Consider the following 19,252-nt stretch of genomic DNA (forward strand, 5'->3'; position numbering starts at 1 on the left):
CGCGTTGTCTCGCACCACATGGGTTCGTTACTCCCAGTTAAGCCAACAAGTGGGCAGAGTACTAGTGTCAATTCACCTCAGCATCGAGGCTGGTGGGCTAGATCATGGCCTCTCGCTCTTTTAGTTGCGCTAGGGTCGACATGGCTTCGACCTCAAACCCATTCATTAGACTATGCAGTCTGTTCTGCGAACAGCAAAATCTACACGGTCGACTCGGATATTCCGAATATCCAGTGCATCGTCGTGCACGATACTCTCATCGTAGACACAGGTGATATAGGTACGCGCAGCATTGCCTTGATGATGCATCCAACTCATGCGCTGCCCTTGACAGAGGACATAACCACGCGTTGGAGGAAACAACGGCTGTCAGAGATCTCAAGCGTCATCCAGTTACCTTGGCCATTCAATTTTCTCGATCCGTCTTTGAGAGTGATAACCATTCAACCTGATAGTATCGTAGTTCCCGGGCTGAGTGGTATGAAGTCACCGAATTTAATTCGAAATTCGAGCCCTCATTCGCGACCCTTGAAGATGCCCATGCTCATATGTTGCAGTATGGTTTTAAGATGGATCTCAACTTGGAGGACTGTGCCTCTGTAGATGGTTTGCTTCAACTTACTTCGTAGTCCACCATCATGATACTGAAGGCATGAAAGAGGTCTTGAGCTACTTAAAAGCTTATGTTATATCGCACCCTGACATTCTACGTGATCCAACTCGATGGATAGAGGGCATGGGATGGGACCAGAATAAATGGCCTGGAGCGCAATATCCTCATGCTGTATGTCTCATTATTCGCTTCCTCTTCACAGCTCCTCACAACACCCAGGATGACTTTGACAGGGAACCACTCCTTCGGGGTCGCCGGATATCCCTTGCTCGCATAGATGTCCACGCTTCCTGGGTGTCCAACCGCGTGCTGCAACTTATGGGACCTCTCCCGGAGGACGTCGATGGTGGGCTCATTATTCGCGATGACCATGGAAAACCCACCGGTGTGTTCTCTTCTCCAGGGCTTCCGTTCTTGAGGTAGTACCTCCTCGTCTGAAGCATTTATCGAAAAACAGGATTATTCATTGACAATGCTATGGAGCTCATTCCCTCACAACCATTCAACGAGGCCCGCGCGATGGAGTACTTTACCCGCGCTACTACTGACGCGCTCGCAGTGGGTCTGACTAGCGTGCACGACGCAATGTCGGTCCCAGAAGAAATACAATTTTATAAGAAGTGCGTGACGCAAACTTGCCCTCTAGATCTCGAACTGATTGTCTTCCAGACTTTCAGAGACTCAGAAGCTGCCTGTCAGTTTTTTGTCTTCTCGAGGGTAGCAGTCTGTTGATACATGCACCAGCTGCGATTCTATCTCATGGGCAGTGTGAACTCCGATGACTATTGGGGAAACCAGATCCCAAGACTGATCCAGCATGGTGTTGGTGGACGGTTGACAGTGCGCAGCGTCAAACTTTTCACGGATGGTCCGTTTTTTTTTCGAATCAATGTTCTTCCCGTTTTCCTTATATTCATCTTCAATAGGTGCCCTTGGTTCGTTTGGCGCTGCGCTCCTTGAGCCTGTGAGCACTCCCCTACGTCGCCGTTCAAATATAGTCGTGTTGATACAAATGAATTAGTACAGTGATAATCCGTCAACAAGCGGTATCATGCGGGTGCAGCCCGAAGCGCTTGCGAAGTTTGTACGGGAGTTTTCGACAGATGGTTGGCAGGTTGTAAGTCTAGATTCTCTTCTATCATGGTTACTCTTCCGTGCTTGCACGGACTCAATGTTTTGTCTCCTACATATAGAACATCCACTGCATTGGGGACCGGGCCAATCACGTCGTACTTGACATCTATGAGGATATGCTCGCCGACAACACTTCGTTTTCTATAGACACCTTGCGACCTCGTATTGAGCATGCGCAGATCTTGACGCATGATGATCTGAAGCGGACTGGAAAGTTAGGCGGTAAGAAGTCTTCCTTTTTTTCAAGTTGACATTGTCGAATTGAATTTCCAGTGATACTTAGTGTCCAACCGACCCATGCGTGAGTCCACCGATACACTTTGTCACCTGTCTAGCTGACATAACTCGCCTTACAGGACGAGCGACATGTGGTACGCCGAGGATCGTCTGGTATGTCGGCCATTTTCATCTTATCTTAGAGTGCAAGCAAATTGAGTTCCTTCAGGGTCCAAAGAGAATCCAAGGCGCGTATGCGTATCGAACTCAGCTCGAGTGAGTTACTTTCACTTCTTGGCTCGTACTGTGCCATTGCTGATGCGCCACAGTGTGTCTCCAAAAAAAGTATTGCCCCTCGGCTCTGACTTCCCTGTCGAGGGCATCAACCCTCTTCTTGGTTTCTACGCCGCAATTTCACGCCTCTCCGTAAAAGGCGACTCGCCTCATGGTCCTGGAGGATGGTAAGTTACTGTCATATTCTCAAACGGACCTGACACCCTTACACCCTCTTTCTAGGTACCCATCCGAACGCCTCACACGTACTGAAGCACTCAAAGGCATGACGCTCGACGCTGCCTATGCGTCTTTCTCTGAGGATATCCTTGGCTCATTATCAATCGGGAAGAAAGCTGATTTCATCGTACTGGATCGTGATATTATGACGGTGCCCATGGAGGAGATTTTAGGTGCCAGAGTGACAGCAACAGTCATCGATGGGGAAGTCGAGTACGGGAATCTATGACACCATTTACTTGATCGATTCGATGACAGTGGCTGTATCTAATGTGAGCACTACCATATCTAACCAATTCTTGTCAGACTTCGCAATACTGGAGTTAGGATGTGTAAAATCGGTTGCGTTGGGATGAATCGTAGATATACATAGTATCAAAGGTCGTGGTGCCGGCGTGGATGTTATTGGCGTCGGCTATTCAATGGTGTTATCGATGAGGCGAAACCCGTTTAAGGGCACTCGCAGCGGGTGCAGATGCAGGTGGCGGGCGGAGGAACACGACTCGATAGGGAGCGTTGACTCAACTGTGTATAGGATTATCGCAGCACGAGGCCGAGGGACGCCATAGGCTCAGGCGAGAGGGCGCGTATCTATGAGGACCTCTGAGTGCGTGGAAAGATAACGGATCCACTGGACGTGCACTGCAGCCGCTTCACTGCCGACGTCGACTCGGTTTTCATCACTACACTCTCCTGTTTCCGCATCATCTCCGATCACCAGATGTTCGCGTTCTCGGGAAAGCCGTTAACTAGCAGCCGGGAAGCATAAGGTCTCGAATATTTGCCTGAGCCATGAGTTCATGGTCTGCGCCAGCGTTGCTGACGCGGGACGCAGATAAAGCTCAAACGATGTTTTGCCTTGCTTGGACGCCTATCCTTCAAGTTTTTCAGCTGCAAGATGTCTGTAGACCTTGTTCCTGAGTGAGTCGGTGACCAAGGGTAACTCCGTTACTCTGCTCAGAGTGCCCCTATCCTTTCAAATTGTTCAATATGTCTCATCACCGGCCAAAACCTCCTCTTTGCATCTCCAGTAAGAACTCGTACAAATCTTGACTAAATTTTTCCACTAACATCATGATTGCTCCATCTAGGCATTGGTATAACTATCCTATGACTCGAAAACAAGGGTCGAATTCGCCGAGCTAAAAATCGGTGGTCACACGCGAGGCCTTCATGGTGGCTCAGTCGCGGGCATGTCTCTCAGCGCAACCTTGTGTTCCGAATAGCATTGGCAAGAAACGTTAGTTTTCACCACTGCAACATGTTCTTAGACAATTTTCTGACTCGCGGCATTCTTAGGCCATTGGAGAGGTCTCGCTGTAGGTGTACACTTGACAGGTTACACTACGTGGGCGTGTCTGTCTGCGATCCATGCCGATATCATCGCCGTTTGCAATTTCGACAACCCCAACCGGGTAAGACGTCAACTATGCGCGAGTTCTCATCATGCCCTTCTGACTCGTATCTGCCAAGGACTTGCTCGGTCTCAGTTCAAACAACTCCTTCTACGAGATATGGACAATAATGACCTTCCAGATACAACAAACAAATCATGAATCATCGTCGTTCATGGGACACGTCTCAGTTTATGGAGCATCTGCAGCGATTTTGATTTCGGCCTAGCTGTAGTCCCAGCGATAGTAAATATCCTTATGCCACATGCATTCATCCCTCACGTTGTGCCCGTCGCTACGGGCATTGTCACACCTACGTGGGTTCATGAGATCCACCACCCAACGTGAGTGAACGTATAGCTTGACTATCTCGAACGAGCTCAGGACAGACTTCAACCCAGGAAGCTCAATTTGTCGCGGATCATGACATACATCGTGGACCTGACATGCACCATGCAGATTCTCTTCCTACTTGCGCCCAAAGGGCCCATCTCCTGTCCTGTCATCAAGCTTGCCATGAAGGCCTACGAGACGGCGGGAAAAAGCCATATCCACGCGGTGATTCAATCCAGTGTGCCTTCACTACTAGCTCGCTCTCGTCCCGAAGAGGATCACACATTGAATGAGATTGTCGAATTGATTGAGCGGTATTCCATCAAAACTGACAAGGTTCAGAACCTGAGGACAAGGATTACTGACGTGCAGCGGCGGCTGGATGATGAATGGGTCTGGGTCTGATAGCTGGTTCTTTGTATGCACATAAACGATTCGATGACCCTGTACCCCGCGAAACTGCCAAATGGAATTACCTTTCGTCAAGCTTCGCGACATTGGACTAAGATGTGTAAAATTGATTTAAATTATCTGTGCGTATGGTAGTAAGCAATCAGACGCAGTCGAATTCCAATTTGCCTGTTGAAGTTAGTACGATGGAATCAACTCATCGTAATCGGTAGGTTTGATATAACTCTCCAAGTATCCCAATCAGAAAACAACCCATCAAGGTATGACCTAGTTCCTATGTAGCATCACGTCCAATCCTCGTCATCCCCATTTAGTACTGGTATCGATCCGGCACTCTCGAGACCTGCCTTACTCACTCGCCTCATCGGCTGCAAAGTGTTCTCATCCACTGGTGCCCGCCTGACATGTCGATACCGCCCCTCCCGGTCCCTTATCTCCATGTCCTGGCCCATTTCCTCCCCTGCTTCTTCCTCCTCGCGGTCCCACGAAGGCATTGGGGGTAAGCTCTCCCTCACATGCGCTGGCCGCCTCCCGGTGCCCACGCCGACGTCGCCAACATTGCTTTCACCCACCGCAGCAGACGGCTTGGCTTTCGTTATACGTCCGAGCTCTGCTTCCTCAAATGCCATGAGTTCGCTCACAAACCCGATGTTCGGGCTGATGCCTTTGCGGCGCTCTAAGACGAACTGGTATGCACGCGCCAGCGGCCAGTGGTGACTGTGGATGAGGTACGCCATTACTGCCGTGACGCTACGCGATTTACCGGCTTTGCAGTGCACATAAGTGGGTGCGTTGTAGAGAGCGGCCTCGTCTGCGTTAGGAATCAGTCCACGTATATCAAGGAAAAAGATATGATAGAACACGACAAAAGCGTGGAATTGCTTAAAAATTGCCACCGGTGGAGACGTTAAATTGTGGGGCATGACATATCCCATCAAAAGGAAATATGAATATGAAGGCGAAGTACTTACCAAGCACATCACAGGCCTCACTCAACCCTTTACGCACTCCTTCTTCCTCGACACAATCCCTCATTGGAATATGCACGTACCGCTCGAACCGTTCTCGAAGCATTAGACCGCGATCGTCTATGCACTCAGCCGCAATGTTAATGATTCGCTTCACGCCCAGGGATTCCAGTTCCGAAACATGTGAAGGCAAAATGAGTTCAGGCCCGAGGAAGAGGAAGTTAGGGAGGATCGTAGAGATAATGAACTCTTCGCGCTCGTTTTCGGCATCGGAGGATGTAGTGCAGGGCGTGGATGTTGTTGGCGTCGGCCGTGCAGTGGATGGTGTCATAGGCATTGGTGGAGGTGGGCTCGCGTTCCCAATACAGCTACCATTGGTGAGATTGAGATTGAAACTCGAGTTAAATGCGCTCGCCGGAGGTGTATGATTCGAATGGAGAAGCGTGAGATGTGACGGGGATGCGGGCGGTGGGTGGAGGAATACGACCTGTTGCGAGGGTGTGATGGGGAGGGTTGAACTGCGCGAAGGAGCTGTGTGAATCTGAAGCCGCGGGAGAGTTGTCACAGCGTGTTTGGGGAGTTTCATCAGAGCCTGCCCACCCTCCACACTACCGTTTGCTGCATCGCAGGTTCCGTCTGCCTTGACACTCTCAACGCTAAGATTCGAAGCATTTGACCTCCGTGGGGGATGTGGACGGCGAAAGGAAAGTCGGGAGGGCGGAGGGTCGGTTTTCATAGGGCTGTCAAGGGTGAGCGAGAGCCCAGGTATAGCAGGTAATGGGGAGTGTCCTGGTCTTTCCACTTCGCCCCCATGACCATGATCTTCCTGCTCGATTTGCACACTGCTACTAGGCCCAGCACTGTGGGTGTCAAGTTGAAGGAATGCCCTTCCCTTTGCACTCTTGGGTGGTTTTGGTGGTTGCAAAGAGGCTTTGGAAGGAGAAGAGGGCGAACGGGGCGTATTGGTGATGTACTTTCGGAGTCGCGCATGAAGTTGAGCACCTACAATTCCTCCACGGAGATACCACACCTTTTCGGGGCTCAGCAACCCTGCAAGGAGTGACAACAGGGCCCATGCAATGACACCCGTATGATTTTGCTCCCGTTCATCAGTCTCTTCCCCATGAACGATGACGACATCTCCGCCAATATCCCAGGCATCAAAAACGTCCTTTCCCTCGTCACTGGTGATGAACTGGCGAAGAGATGCGAACGTAGGTATTGTACGTTTTGAGCGCTTGAGAATGAGAGACGGCATGGCAATATTAATACTTCCTAAAAGGTGAGTCGCGGCATAGGCGGCGAGAGGGCGGGTATCGATGAGAAGTGGGCGAGTAGGAGAGGCAAGGCGGGTATGTAGTTCAGCAGGATCCATAGCAGAAGTTGGCATGCGGGGGGAGGGCATAGACACAGAGCGTTGTGGAGTTTTCCGGGTACGGATTGGAGGATCGGGGGGAGAGGATGCAGGAGGAGTGGGGAATTCGACGGGAGTAAGGTACGTGCTACCTGCACTTTTTGGAGAGGAAGAATCTGAATCGAAACGCTGGTGATTGTCGTGTTTATCTTTATGCCATGGGTTAGTGGTGATGTTTGGAACAGCAGTCTTCGGTAGTCTGCTAAACGAACGAATGGGTCTGAGTCGAAGGTTTTTCTGCACTGATTGGCGTAACTGAGCCAGTTCTGCCAAGTCCCGCGATAACTCTTCGGCATCAGGAATGTTCAAGGCTATGGGGCTCGAGAAGGATGAAGGTGAAGATAGTTGCAGGAGCTCATCGTCTGACGCGAGCGGAGATTCTGATATTGAGTCAGAAGAAGTATCGAGAAATCCATTCGACTCGGATTCAAACGAGTGTGATTTTGGTTGGATCGTTAAATTTGGTGGGCGTAGTCTTGTCATGTCCCCAGATTTCATTAGACACGTTCACCAACGTTCCACGGTGTCCAAGTAAAACTAGTAAGTTAGTTCTAGTTTTCGCCAGAACTGACACAGGCTCGCCTGCTAGCAGAAAATCAGTAAAAAAAACACGGTGAAAGAGGAAACGAGCTCAGGACGACTAGAAGAGCGCTTTCAGGTCGTGCTCTTGGTTACTTGCTACTTGGTTACTCGGAATACCTCCTGACCCAGCTTGGCCGAGAACCCGGCCGGCCGCGGTCCATAATTAATTAACTCACGGACTTTACGTACCCTGTCATTTTGAATTAGAGTCTAGGTCTGTCTGGATCGAGCTTGACTCGAGTATCCTCCAGCTTCATGACGTGGTCATTTGATCGTGCATCCCTCATGTCGCAATCCATGCAGAGAATACTCAACGCTCAGTGCTCATCGTAAAGTATTACAACATCTAGCCATCATTTAATCATTGCAGTCTGATAGAATCTACAACGAAGCAGATCCAGGCAGTTTAAAACTTGCACGCTGAGCCTATCACAGGTTTCGTATATAATTCACACCCCACTGCAAAACGTACCCTCCTGTAAGCTGTCCCACTTTGTTTTGTTTAGTTGACCTGTACACTTGAAATGTATTCATACGGAACACGGGTGTTGCACGCCCAGGCGAACTCAGGTCGTGTGGTGCTCAGTCAGTTGTTTCGTCCATCCTTGCCCCTGGAAAACGGTGAGATTTCCACTGATCAGAACATCGAAACGCTGATCCTGTCTCGCCCCTGCGGAACCACTAGCTCAGCTGATTGGTGTTGCTACCATCATGATCGTCAGGCATGGCACCACAAGGGGGCACATATATGTATGGTAAGTGTGTGTAATCATCAAGGTTCCGCATTGGCACTGATGTGATAGGGCAATCATAGCATCTGGACTAACCAGAACAGCTTCCTTGTCTAGGTTTGTCCTCTCAGATGTCCTGTGGGCGATTGATGGGCCAATATCTGATCCATCAAGATTTTCGAAGGGGGCCGAGCACCAAGCAATGCCTTCACTTTATTATTATAATATCTGTCTGCGATCAAAGTACTATTGTTGGCGCGGTACTCCCACTGTCATAGACCACAGGAGTACTAGGACCAACATCCATATACCACATAGGTCCCATCTATTTGAGATCGAAGACTTCTCATTGGTAAATCAACAATAATATTGATCGGCTAAGATAGAAAGAACAGCAGTAGTTACCGAAACAGTTCCAGTAGTTCCGAGAGTAACTAATGCTCAGCGGACTTCCTACAGGACTAAATCACTGGGCCACCAATCTCGGTCTCAGAAATGATATGAGGCGCTGCAGCTGAGCGGGTGGCGAATACCAGAGTCGTTGGCTGTACTGTTTCGATACACCATGCCCTTCGTCTCACAACGCGAAGAATTAACATTTGTGGTGAAATGCACTAGAAAGCATTGAGCAAAAGGCCTCGGATATGACAACTACGAACCACTCACGGTAAACATGCCATAAAACGTGAGGAAGAGAATCGAGGTATCGCTGTCAAGGCCGAATGACACGAGAAATGCGATCCCGAATAATGTGTATGGCAGTGCAGACTCGACAACCATGGCTACTGCAGTGAAGTAAGTCTTCGAAACTTCAGGGCCGAGGTGGTCTCGCATGCGCATTGCATGAAACATTATGCGGCCACAGATAAGACATGTAGTGGCGACATTGAGGCCAATTGTCAAGGAAAAATACACCAATCCAACGCGTGCAGCCAGCCCCTCATAAAAATCACCATTCGGGGACCCACTCGTGATGAGTACGAGAATACCGAACACTGTTTATTGAATGAGCAATCGCAAGGGAAGCAGGCGGAAATCTTACCAAGGGACGCTGTCCAGAGGCAACAGGGAACGATAATTACGCGGTAACTTCCGCACCAAACCGTGAAACATCGATGAATCTACTCATCAGTCCATTTGCTCTCTGGCGAACTTGAAAGTACACTCACGAGTAGGCCATCACTCATCAACTGCAGCAGAATAGACGCAACCGAACCCATCGTCTGATACCACGCCGAAACGTAGGCAGCAAAGTATGCAGCCGCCCCACCAGGATAGCCTGCATTGATAACCCACATCTCCTGTCCCAGTACTGATTGCGTGGCAACAAAAATTGTGATGAGAAAGAGTAATATAGAGCTGAATATCATGTAGAATTTGTCGGAGGACCTGTGCTCTAATCTTTTTTCGAGGTATGCTTGAATAGTGTTGAAATATAGCACCAACTCCACGCCTGTAAAACATCAATATCTCCGTGGTCAGCAAGTTTCAGTACTTACCGTATAGAATGGAATTGAAGGCGTTGCTGATGTAAAATGAATTTTGAAAAAGTGCGTCGGACATGACTGCAGCCTCGGTCCTGCGAACGTGCAAAGTCAAACGGGAATACACCTCATAAATAAGCATTTTGCTCTGCGATCAAGCGTTCGAAGGCTATGATTTGGATGACATGGTTGCCAATGGCGGATGCCAGAGCAGCGCTGTGGCGACTCTGAACTTCGTAAAGACTCGAGAATAGCTGCTTGACATGAGGTGCCAGCCTGAAACTTGATCAATGATAGTTGATGCTGATCCATCACATGCCACATCAAATGCTGCAACAATAAGGCAGTCTCGGAAGCGTAGCGTGATACCAGGAAGATTGCGTGAGGTGGGGGAGCGTCATAGCCTATTCTGAGACGGGGAAGCTGTGGTCAAAACGTGACAGGGTCTCAGTGGTGGCCGAGACCAGTGCGTCCAAGTGAATTAGGTTTAGCTTCAAATATGCGATGCAGTACTTTGTTAGTCTCCCCTAGCCAGACCCAATAGCATGAAGATACTTAGTCGTTCCTTCTAAACAGGGTACTTTGTTACCTTGTTTACAAGGTCACTACGGCTGATAATTGTGGCTGAAGAGAACCAACTTGTGTACACATGGGAATTTATGGACAAATTTGGCATCCAGTTCTCTCACTACTTATCTTACTACTACTTACCAAGTAGGCGACTCTGGCAAGGAACGAGAATGTGAGCGGTGCTCGCAGCTTTACCCTCCTCACTTAGTAACTGCCTTTGGTGTAACCGGGTGGCGAACGGTGTAAATAGGTGGAGCTCGCACTGCCTAATCACACCTCGTAGCTGACCTGCGCGCACTTTGACGCATCACTGGTAGATCTCGCACCCTTTGCGTATGCCATGATCGTAGTCTCTTTGCCTTCTGTGCCACCATCGCGAAACGTGGACCAAAACTCGCAGCGCCCACTTGTCATACAGTATACACCTTAACTCGCACAACTGGTACTACAGCATCTCAATGTCTTCTAACACTACTTCACGTGTCGTCTTTTCTTTCCACCATTGCTCCGTCTCCCGATCCATCATTGCCAACCTTTCATCTTCAATTCTCAAATGTTCTGACGGATGTGTCATCAGCAAGTTCTCGTCAAAATCTCTCAACAACCGATTTCCGTCTCGGCCACGAGCTCGCGATAGTGCGACATAGACATTGAATGGAGTAAGCCCCGCGGTAGGTGGTGTCGCAATGTCTATAATGGCGTTATTGATGGTCTGACCTTGTGACCGATAGTCCGTGAACGAGTATGCTGGTGTGAGAGGCAGCTGCCGTCTTCTTATGGATTTCGGGTGATTTCCGTGGATAACGGTAAACGTGCGCTCCATTGGAACTAACGGTATTATGTTCTTCTCCAGACCTTCAAGCTGAACCGCTTTCGTACGGTTCAGCTTAATAAGAACATATGCTGGTGGATATGTCAGTTCCACGATTGCAGCTGTCGGCGAGAAATCTGTTTCACGTTCATCAAGAACGATTTTCGTTATTTCGCCTCGAGAACCGTTGGCGATGTCTAGGTCAGTTTCCACGTTGAAAGTCACCATGACATGCATACGAGAACCACGTTCTGATCCCACCCCTTCAATACGAATCAAAACTCAAAGGTGCACTTGTGGAGGTTCACATGGCATTTTGCCATCATCGCATCAACAAATCGAAGCGCGACGTTTTTAATTCCATTTTACGAGAACTCATTGTACTCTCACCGCCGGCAGCCATGCCAACCAGCCCCTTCAAACGTCGCCGCCTCAACGCAGGACCTTCAACAGAACGAACCAATAAAGGAAAACGATCAATCAGAGGATCCGGGTCTTCACCTTGAAGAATTGTGGTATGTGTTCAGTCTATTCACTGGCATCATCATTGTTCGTACACTAATTACCTTCCACAGTTAAACATCGTGCAGGCTAGTACCCAAAGGATCTCCAAACGTGTAACAAGTATTGTTGTACTACTACGTATATTCCTACCAATATGCTCAAAATTCGTCACTAAATAACTCAAGGATTGCAGCCTCGCACCTCTATACAAAAATGTATCTCACTATGTAATGTTGTACAAAATACTTCGGAAGATCGTTTGCTACTTTACACTGTACAGAAACAGTAAACAAGGTTCCTTGCCGACGAAGTTCGGCCCCATCCTCTAGTACGAAGTTTGCCAGTGGGAACTATCTCGAGCCTCGTGGCTCGGAGAGAACGTCGGAATACCGCTGGCACTGGCATCGATGAGTCAACCGACTAGTCAAGTTACGCAGCTGCCAGCACAGGCCAGCATAATACATATGTTCGAAAATTGTCGAATTCGAACGGAACGCCGTCCAAATTTCTCTGTTTGTCAAAATCATTATGCAAACGACTACAGGTTTCCTATATATATTTGAAGGAACGACTATATATCTTCCTTCGTCTATATAGGGCTGGCTAGGGGAGACTAACAAGTTTCTAGTATTCGTCCGCGCGCTAGTGATGTCTTCAGACCTGAGCTTGATCAAGGTGCATTTCGCAAGCTAGGCCCCCGACACGTCTGTCCCAGCTCTTTCCTAACAATATTACTGACTTTTCTTCTGTTGCATTTATGCCGACGTGTCCTTCATGCGACCCTCATATCCACGTCCGTCATGCTCTACTCCTGTAGTTCCTACTCCAAGTTCTCAACTTTACCTCGGTCATTGCATCTGGTCTTAGGCTACGTTGAACACAGAATCTCCAATCGTCATCGTCCTCAGTTATGTATCATCCTCACGCAATCCAGCATTTCTTCCGTCTCTCTGCACCCCAACTGTATCGATTCATCCATCTCATATCTACATTGGCTCAATGGAACCAGCATTCTACCGCGGCGACCTTCATTTTTCTCACCAGGCGAACGCTAAGTACCACACAGAATGATTTCCCACAATTCAAATATGCACTTCTAGAAGGTCTTGGGCTGTTAGCTATCTTACAACGGGAGTAGGATGTATGTCCAGTGGAGGGGCCATGATGCAGATCCACGTTACTTCTCTCATTTAAGGTCACCGTGCGCATGCGCTTACATCTTAAGTTGTCGTTTATGTGCTTTCGTGCATGTCACATACCTGACTTGAGAGTTTACAGCTTCTCCAAGGTTGGTTGGTGGGTGATAGTCTGACATTATGACGATTGTCGGTGACGCATCATCTATGTATGCCGAGCCAAAAAGTGTGCGATATATTACGACTGTGCTGGTGGGGCCCGGAACACTTTGCGCAGGTCGTCCCAAACAACACTTGGACTTTGAGCGGCGTCGATACCGTGCCACAGGCCCCTGGCTTTGTAGTACTTTGCAACGGGGCCAGTCTGCTTGTGGAAGGTATCAAGACGCTTCCGCAACGTTTCTACATTGTCATCGGAGCGCTGGATGAGCGGTTCGCCGGTTTCATCGTCTGTCATGGGCTTTTTAGGCGGACTAGCATCAGAATATGTTAGGGAAATCTAATGCATAGCACCAGTTGGAGACGCACTGGAATTCTTTGTGATACGACCGTCCTGAAGCGGGGTGAATGAGACGGCCGGTGATACGGGAGATGAGTAGCTGATCATCAATGAGCAACTCGACGACGCTGTCAAGCTTTTCACCGCGAGAGTCAAGCATGGAGTCGAGTTTCTCGGCCTGTGGAACGGTCCTTGGGAAACCATCCAAGACAAATCTGAGCTCAAAAGGTGAGAAACGACGTGAATAAAAGGAATCGATGTCCAACACACCCATTCTTGCAAGCCTTGTTATTCTCGAGCTGGTCCTTGATCATGTTAACCATGATGTCATCCGTAACGAGCTCTCCCGCATCCATAACTTTCTTAGCCATCCTTCCCAACTCAGTTTTCTTGGCTATTTGCTCGCGAAGCATGTCACCCGTTGCCAGGTGGCAGACGCAGAAATCGTCATGTATCCGTGGGGCCTGCGTTCCTTTCCCTGCAAACCGTCAATCAGTCAACATATCCCACACTGGCGAGCCTTCCTCCACATATTTCAATGGAAGCAGTACGAACCAGCACCAGGAGGGCCCATTAGGATAGTCCTAAGCTGTTGAGCAGGTGTCTTCCGAGGTGGGACGACAGCCTTTGCTTTCTCCTCGAGCGCGTGAATTTTCTCGTTGAGCTGTGCTACGAGGTGCTTGAGGTACTCGAGCTCATCTGAGGGCGCCATTTTGAGGTTGACTGAGTCGACGGTCGAGGAAGAACCTGAGGGAATTCGAAGACGTGGAATTCGAAATGGGCGCTCAACCGAAAGCTTCGCTTATAATAGGATCACGTGCATCCAAAAGTCAGGCAAGAAGAAACACAGAGTCACGACTACCGTAATACAGCGGCATTTGCGTTTGCCTCGCACAACACTCGACTGCGGTACTCTCTTATCAAAAAAATTGGTAGATCACATTAGTTTCATACAGGACTATACATTGGCAGTACCAATAGGCACGAAAGAGTGTAGATTGTTCTGCGATGTTATGTTTTGTTCTTCAATTTTCACTATTCTAGGGCTGAACACATCAAGTGTTGAGATCTGACTCAGAAACTCATACAACACATGTATATAACATCCAGACATACTATCATTATATTCTGCAGGTAAACAGGTGAGTGAGTACATTGCCAGAGCAATGCTGGTGAGGGATGTCTTAAGAGTCTCTAATCAACAAATAAGCAAGTGGGATTAGGCATCAGCATGGGTATGGGTATGGGTCTGACTTTCAAAACCCATGTACCCATGTGGCAATACCCGTGCGGGGTATGTCATGTGACTTTGTTTACCGCAGTGTTCTTGAGTTGTTATTGCATTCATTCTCATTAATATTGCTTCTACTTGTACCACTGCAGTTCATCACTGTCACAGGGCCATGGGGGAGTTGAAAGGGACCAGTGCTGATGACACTGAGACTCAAAGTATTTCTTAACTTTTTATCATTTTTCTATACTCTTACTGTGAAGCATTTTGCACTCCTGAGGTTCTTTTGTTAAATTCCTCACACTTGTCTTGCAAACCCTCATCTCTTATGCCCTCTCTCACCTGCCCTCTTGTGCCCTCTCCTCTTGCGCTGTCTCTCGTGCTCATGTGCACTGTCTCTCATGCTTGTGTGCCTCATCTCTCACATTTGCATGCCCCATCAAACTTCATACCCTGCTTCACAACACGAGCACTGCCTGTTTCGCACACTGCCAGCTGCATCTGCCTTGCATCACATTTCCTGTCACAGAATACTTGTTTGTTTTCACTGGTATGTGTTTGTTTTCACTCATATGTGTTTGTTCTCATTTGTTTTTCCTCGTATGCATTGGTTTTCACTCAAAGTTACATGTTTGTTCTTGCTTGTTTGTGTTACATGTTTCATTCTTGCTCATTTGTATTTGTTCTCACTTGTTCTCAGTTGTATGCACTCATTTTTAGTCTGATTTCATGCTCATGAGCCCCATCTCTCTTTCCCCATGCGACACACCATCTCTCATGCCCCCGACAATGATGGCGATGACAATAATGATGGTGACAATGACAATGGTGGTGACAACAACAATGGTGGCAATGATGATGGCAGCAGTGACAGTGACAACAGCAACATGTCAATACCTGCCATGGTAACCATACCCATCAGTACCCTTGGGTATACAGGTATGGGTATGGGTAGAGCTCTTGATACCTGCAGGTTTACTCGTGCCAATGCCTAAGTGGGATATGAAAATATGAGCTTCATAATTGCCAATGATGACACAGTTGTGCTTTGATAATGGTACACTTTATGCAAGTCTGTTTACTGGCACAATGAATGATGATGTCTTTTCAGTCCCTCAACTGTCTCACTCACCTCTCGACATGACCAAGCATGCACAGTCATCTATGAAGAAAAAGCTTGCATGGGAGGAATAAAAACAAGCCATTTGTTAGAGTCCGAACGATCTGAGTGATCAGAGACAAAGAAGACCAACTGATCTGAGATGGTTGAGGAGAGAGAGTGACAGCTGGCCCAAGCCCAAGCCAAAAAGGACATTGATGAGTGCATCTCAGCTTCTTTCAAGAGACTGAGATGTGAGTTAATAGTCTTGACATATCAATTAGAACAGTACTGATGAGTCCCTAGTATACTTGTCTATTAGGTACATAGATTGTTAGACAAGCTTCTTTCAAGAGACTGAGATTATACTTGTCTATTAGATCATCCATGAAGGCCTGTGACTTATTACTCACCACAGGTTATGAGCCCTGTCTCAACCATGGATACTTTGCTCCCCAGCTCCAACGCAACCCTGCTCATTGTCCTGAAGCTTGCTGAAGATGGCTTGAACTGGATAACCTATAAGAAACAGACATTAACGACTATTGGCGCTAGAGGTTTGATGTGGTATACTGATGGTTGAACAAGTGAGCCAAAACCCTTTGTGGTTGACCTGAAAATGAAGACTATTGTGAAGCCTGACAGGACAATGCCTACACAGGCAGACTACAATGAACTTGATAAGCGGATTGACGAGTACCATCAGAGAAACTCACTAGTGAAGCAGCAGATATTTAGCATGATTACAGACCAGCTATTACTGCACATCCAGAAGCTGAAGGACACACTGAAGATCTGGGAAGAGATATGTCAGATCCATAAGGGGAAGACAGAGCTGGTGCAGATAGACTTATGTCGATGAATGCAGGAAATGAAGTGCAATGAGGGAGGAGACATTAGATCTCACTTCACTGAGCTTATGAGGCTCCATGAACTGCTTGCAGGCATGGGCATTGCAATTGCCATTGCAGACTTCTATGCCATCATCCTGGGCTCCCTCCCTGAATCATATCACCCACTCCTATTGTCCATCACTGCAGCTGTGAATATAATGAAGATGCCTCTCTGTCATATCCCGTACCTCCGGACCTGGAATTCCAGATCTACTTCATTGAAGTCCGGTCCTCCGTCTTACTATTCCGCCCGGCGCTCTGCCTTCATCTCCGCACTCACCCCTAACTCCTTTTAGATTAGCTATTGCTCCGGTTACCGGTTATGTCCTATTCCGCTATGCTTATTGATCCATCCATTCTTACTTCATTTCCGACTTCACTGCTTTGATCTGTTATACTTAGTAATAGACTTTCCACATGCTTCATACATAACCCTTACCTTTGCTGACTGATTTACTTACAAGATACCTACAGTATATAAACCCCTGTAATACTCCGGAACTCCTCAGTTCGAATATCATCTTAGTTCTACTCATTCCTGCAATCTCTGGACTTGAGTCTCATCTCTTGTCCACCTCCGAGTCTTAGGGGTTAAACCTTAGGACTAATTCTCTGGCTCTACCTTAGGGTAGTCTAAACTCTGTTCTGTTTCTACTCCGGACTTCTGTAGTAGCCTTACTCCGTCCTTGCATAAACCTTCCGGAGTTCCGCCGAACTCCACCGACACTAAGTCCTCCGGAACTCCCCGGACTTCTGTCGGACTTCCCCTCTGTCCCCTGGAAATTAAAGGGCACGTACTTGGGTAAGGGGCACAGCGCACAAGCTGAAGCTGAAGCCCTTTGAGTAACCTCTCCCTTGAGCATGACCTTAACACCCTCACCTCCTACAAGCTAGTCACCATCATAACTGAAGAGTAGGAACATAGACAACTCACTGAATGATGCCCCAGCAAGAAGGGAGCTAGTGCAGATCTTGCTGCAAAGGAGACAAGAGGAAAGGGCCGTATCTCACCATCCTCCACAATAAGACCAACCCCGACATTACCTATTTTACCTGTGACTGCAAGGGCCATTACAAAATGGCTGTTGGAGGCCTGGAGGGGGAAAAGAAGGGCAAGGTCTGAACCAGCAGAGGAAGAGAGGTGAAAAGACGGAGAAGCAGGTGCCAAATTCTGCAGCTGAAGCTGAGTCCCAGGACCAATATGCCTTCATCATGTCTGACTTAGCGACTGTGGCAAAAGACTTGGGCTTACCCATCAAGAAGAGAGGAGCCATTGTGGACTTGGGTGTGACATCACACTTCTGCCTGGATCACTTGAAGTTTAACAACTTCATTACCATTCCTCCCCAAGATGTACATACAGCAGATGGTTCGACTCTCAGTGTGATTGGTTGAGGAGATGTCCAGATTGACCTCCCACTCGGTAATAAGTGCATGACAGTAACCCTGAAAAACACACTATATGTACCTACTATGGCCTTTATGCTCATTTCCACCAACTGCATCATGGTGGGTGGCCTAGCCATCCTTTTTGAAGGCCAGATGTGCAAGATCCTATTGAAGGGGTCCCCACGTTGTGTCATTGCCAAGATTCCTCAAGTCAAGGGTCTGTACAGTATTGCAGGAAGCTGTCAGAAGCATCACACCAACATCACAACAACAAAGCTTACTATTAGCGAGGCCCATCAGATTCTTAGGCATGTGTCCCAAACCGCTGTCATAGACACGGTGAAGAAGGGCTTGATCACAGGCATTGAAATCAACACCAGTTCCAAACCAGAGTTCTGTGAGGTCTGCATCAAAGTGAAATCAGCCTGAAAGCCTTTTCTGGACGAAAGTACGAGCCATGCACTCACATACAGAGAGTTAGTGCATATGGATCTCTGGGGACCAGTGCAAACTATGAGTTTAGGTGGGTGCCTATACTATGTCAGCTTTACTGACAACCATAGTCGTCAGACAAAGCTTCACTTCTTGAAGCACAAAAGCAAGGCACTCACCACATTCAAAGCCTACGAGGCATAGCTGGTGCATCAATTGCCAGGAGTTCACTTGGTGACAGTCCATTCAGATTGAGGGGGAGAATATCTCAGTGCTGAATTTGACGACTATTTGCATCAGCAGAATATTGAACAACAGTTAACGGTACATGACTCACCCCAGCAGAATGGCGTGGTGGAACACCTCAATCAAACACTAGTTGAACATGCCTGTGTGATGCTGATTGTGAAGGATTTACCCAAGTACCTGTGGGCAGAAGCTGTCAGCTACACAACATAGTTAAAAAACCAACTCCCTTCCCAAGCAACACTAGGTACTACTCCCTATGAAATCATTTAATATGTGAAGCCAAGCTTGATGCAAGCGCACAAATTCAGAATGAAGGTCTATGTTCATGTTCAGGAGGCAAGATGTCACATATCCATGGAACGCAATGTCACTTTCACACCCACAGAGATCATAGTGGCTGAGGATGTCCTGGACAAGGAGGAGCCAAATGGTTCTGCTGCTGCGAGTGACAACCCCAGCAATCCCAGCAATGCACCAAGCATCCAGACCATCTCTCAACCACCCTCTACTCCACCCAGAACAACTGCAAAATGCTCTATCACACCCCCACCAGTGCCATGTGTCATGCAAAACAGACCTCTTCCTGGGTACTATGCAAGACTACAGGAAGGAGAGACAGTGTCAGTCACAATTGAATCCCTGCTAG

At 48.0% G+C, this 19,252-nt stretch overlaps 6 protein-coding genes across 6 annotated transcripts; 2 read left to right on the forward strand and 4 right to left on the reverse strand.

Annotated features, from left to right (window-relative positions):
- Positions 1-18: 18 nt before the first annotated feature.
- Positions 19-2,705, forward strand: EDB91DRAFT_1050580 (amidohydrolase family-domain-containing protein; the record flags this gene model as incomplete). Its single annotated transcript, XM_041313541.1, has 16 exons — positions 19-280; positions 335-478; positions 535-606; positions 660-784; positions 833-998; positions 1,071-1,233; positions 1,283-1,307; positions 1,358-1,481; positions 1,540-1,577; positions 1,635-1,730; positions 1,807-1,969; positions 2,021-2,048; positions 2,104-2,137; positions 2,193-2,239; positions 2,293-2,424; positions 2,480-2,705. The coding sequence occupies 16 exons, from the start codon at positions 19-21 to the stop codon at positions 2,703-2,705; spliced, it is 1,845 nt and encodes a 614-aa protein (XP_041179022.1).
- A 1,215-nt stretch (positions 2,706-3,920) lies between these two features.
- On the forward strand, positions 3,921-4,685 carry EDB91DRAFT_198724 (uncharacterized protein). The gene is made up of 2 exons (XM_041326395.1): positions 3,921-4,214; positions 4,272-4,685. Exons 1-2 carry the CDS (start codon positions 4,129-4,131, stop codon positions 4,606-4,608), a joined length of 423 nt encoding a protein of 140 aa, XP_041179023.1. The 5' UTR covers positions 3,921-4,128; the 3' UTR covers positions 4,609-4,685.
- Positions 4,686-4,702: 17 nt separating this feature from the next.
- On the reverse strand, positions 4,703-7,682 carry EDB91DRAFT_1123800 (uncharacterized protein). Its single transcript, XM_041318334.1, has 2 exons — positions 5,586-7,682; positions 4,703-5,425 (listed from the first exon to the last, which is right to left on the reverse strand). Exons 1-2 carry the CDS (start codon positions 7,492-7,494, stop codon positions 4,899-4,901), a joined length of 2,436 nt encoding a protein of 811 aa, XP_041179024.1. The 5' UTR covers positions 7,495-7,682; the 3' UTR covers positions 4,703-4,898.
- Positions 7,683-8,481: 799 nt separating this feature from the next.
- Positions 8,482-9,872, reverse strand: EDB91DRAFT_1220872 (uncharacterized protein; the record flags this gene model as incomplete). The annotated part of the gene is made up of 5 exons (XM_041320900.1): positions 8,482-8,923; positions 8,976-9,304; positions 9,352-9,430; positions 9,479-9,762; positions 9,809-9,872. The coding sequence occupies 5 exons, from the start codon at positions 9,870-9,872 to the stop codon at positions 8,771-8,773; spliced, it is 909 nt and encodes a 302-aa protein (XP_041179025.1). The 3' UTR covers positions 8,482-8,770.
- Positions 9,873-10,859: 987 nt separating this feature from the next.
- Positions 10,860-11,078, reverse strand: EDB91DRAFT_1003776 (uncharacterized protein; the record flags this gene model as incomplete). Its single annotated transcript, XM_041312272.1, has 2 exons — positions 10,860-10,921; positions 10,988-11,078. Coding segments are annotated over 2 exons (153 nt in total), but the record flags the coding sequence as incomplete, so codon positions are not given.
- A 1,543-nt stretch (positions 11,079-12,621) lies between these two features.
- Positions 12,622-14,163, reverse strand: EDB91DRAFT_1123820 (adenylate kinase). Its single transcript, XM_041318335.1, has 4 exons — positions 13,869-14,163; positions 13,584-13,791; positions 13,343-13,528; positions 12,622-13,287 (listed from the first exon to the last, which is right to left on the reverse strand). Exons 1-4 carry the CDS (start codon positions 14,023-14,025, stop codon positions 13,053-13,055), a joined length of 786 nt encoding a protein of 261 aa, XP_041179027.1. The 5' UTR covers positions 14,026-14,163; the 3' UTR covers positions 12,622-13,052.
- Positions 14,164-19,252: the final 5,089 nt, after the last annotated feature.

Source organism: Suillus paluster (genome assembly GCF_016628075.1).
Source record: "Suillus paluster strain FC165 chromosome Unknown EDB91scaffold_16, whole genome shotgun sequence".
Lineage (NCBI taxonomy): Eukaryota > Fungi > Basidiomycota > Agaricomycetes > Boletales > Suillaceae > Suillus > Suillus paluster.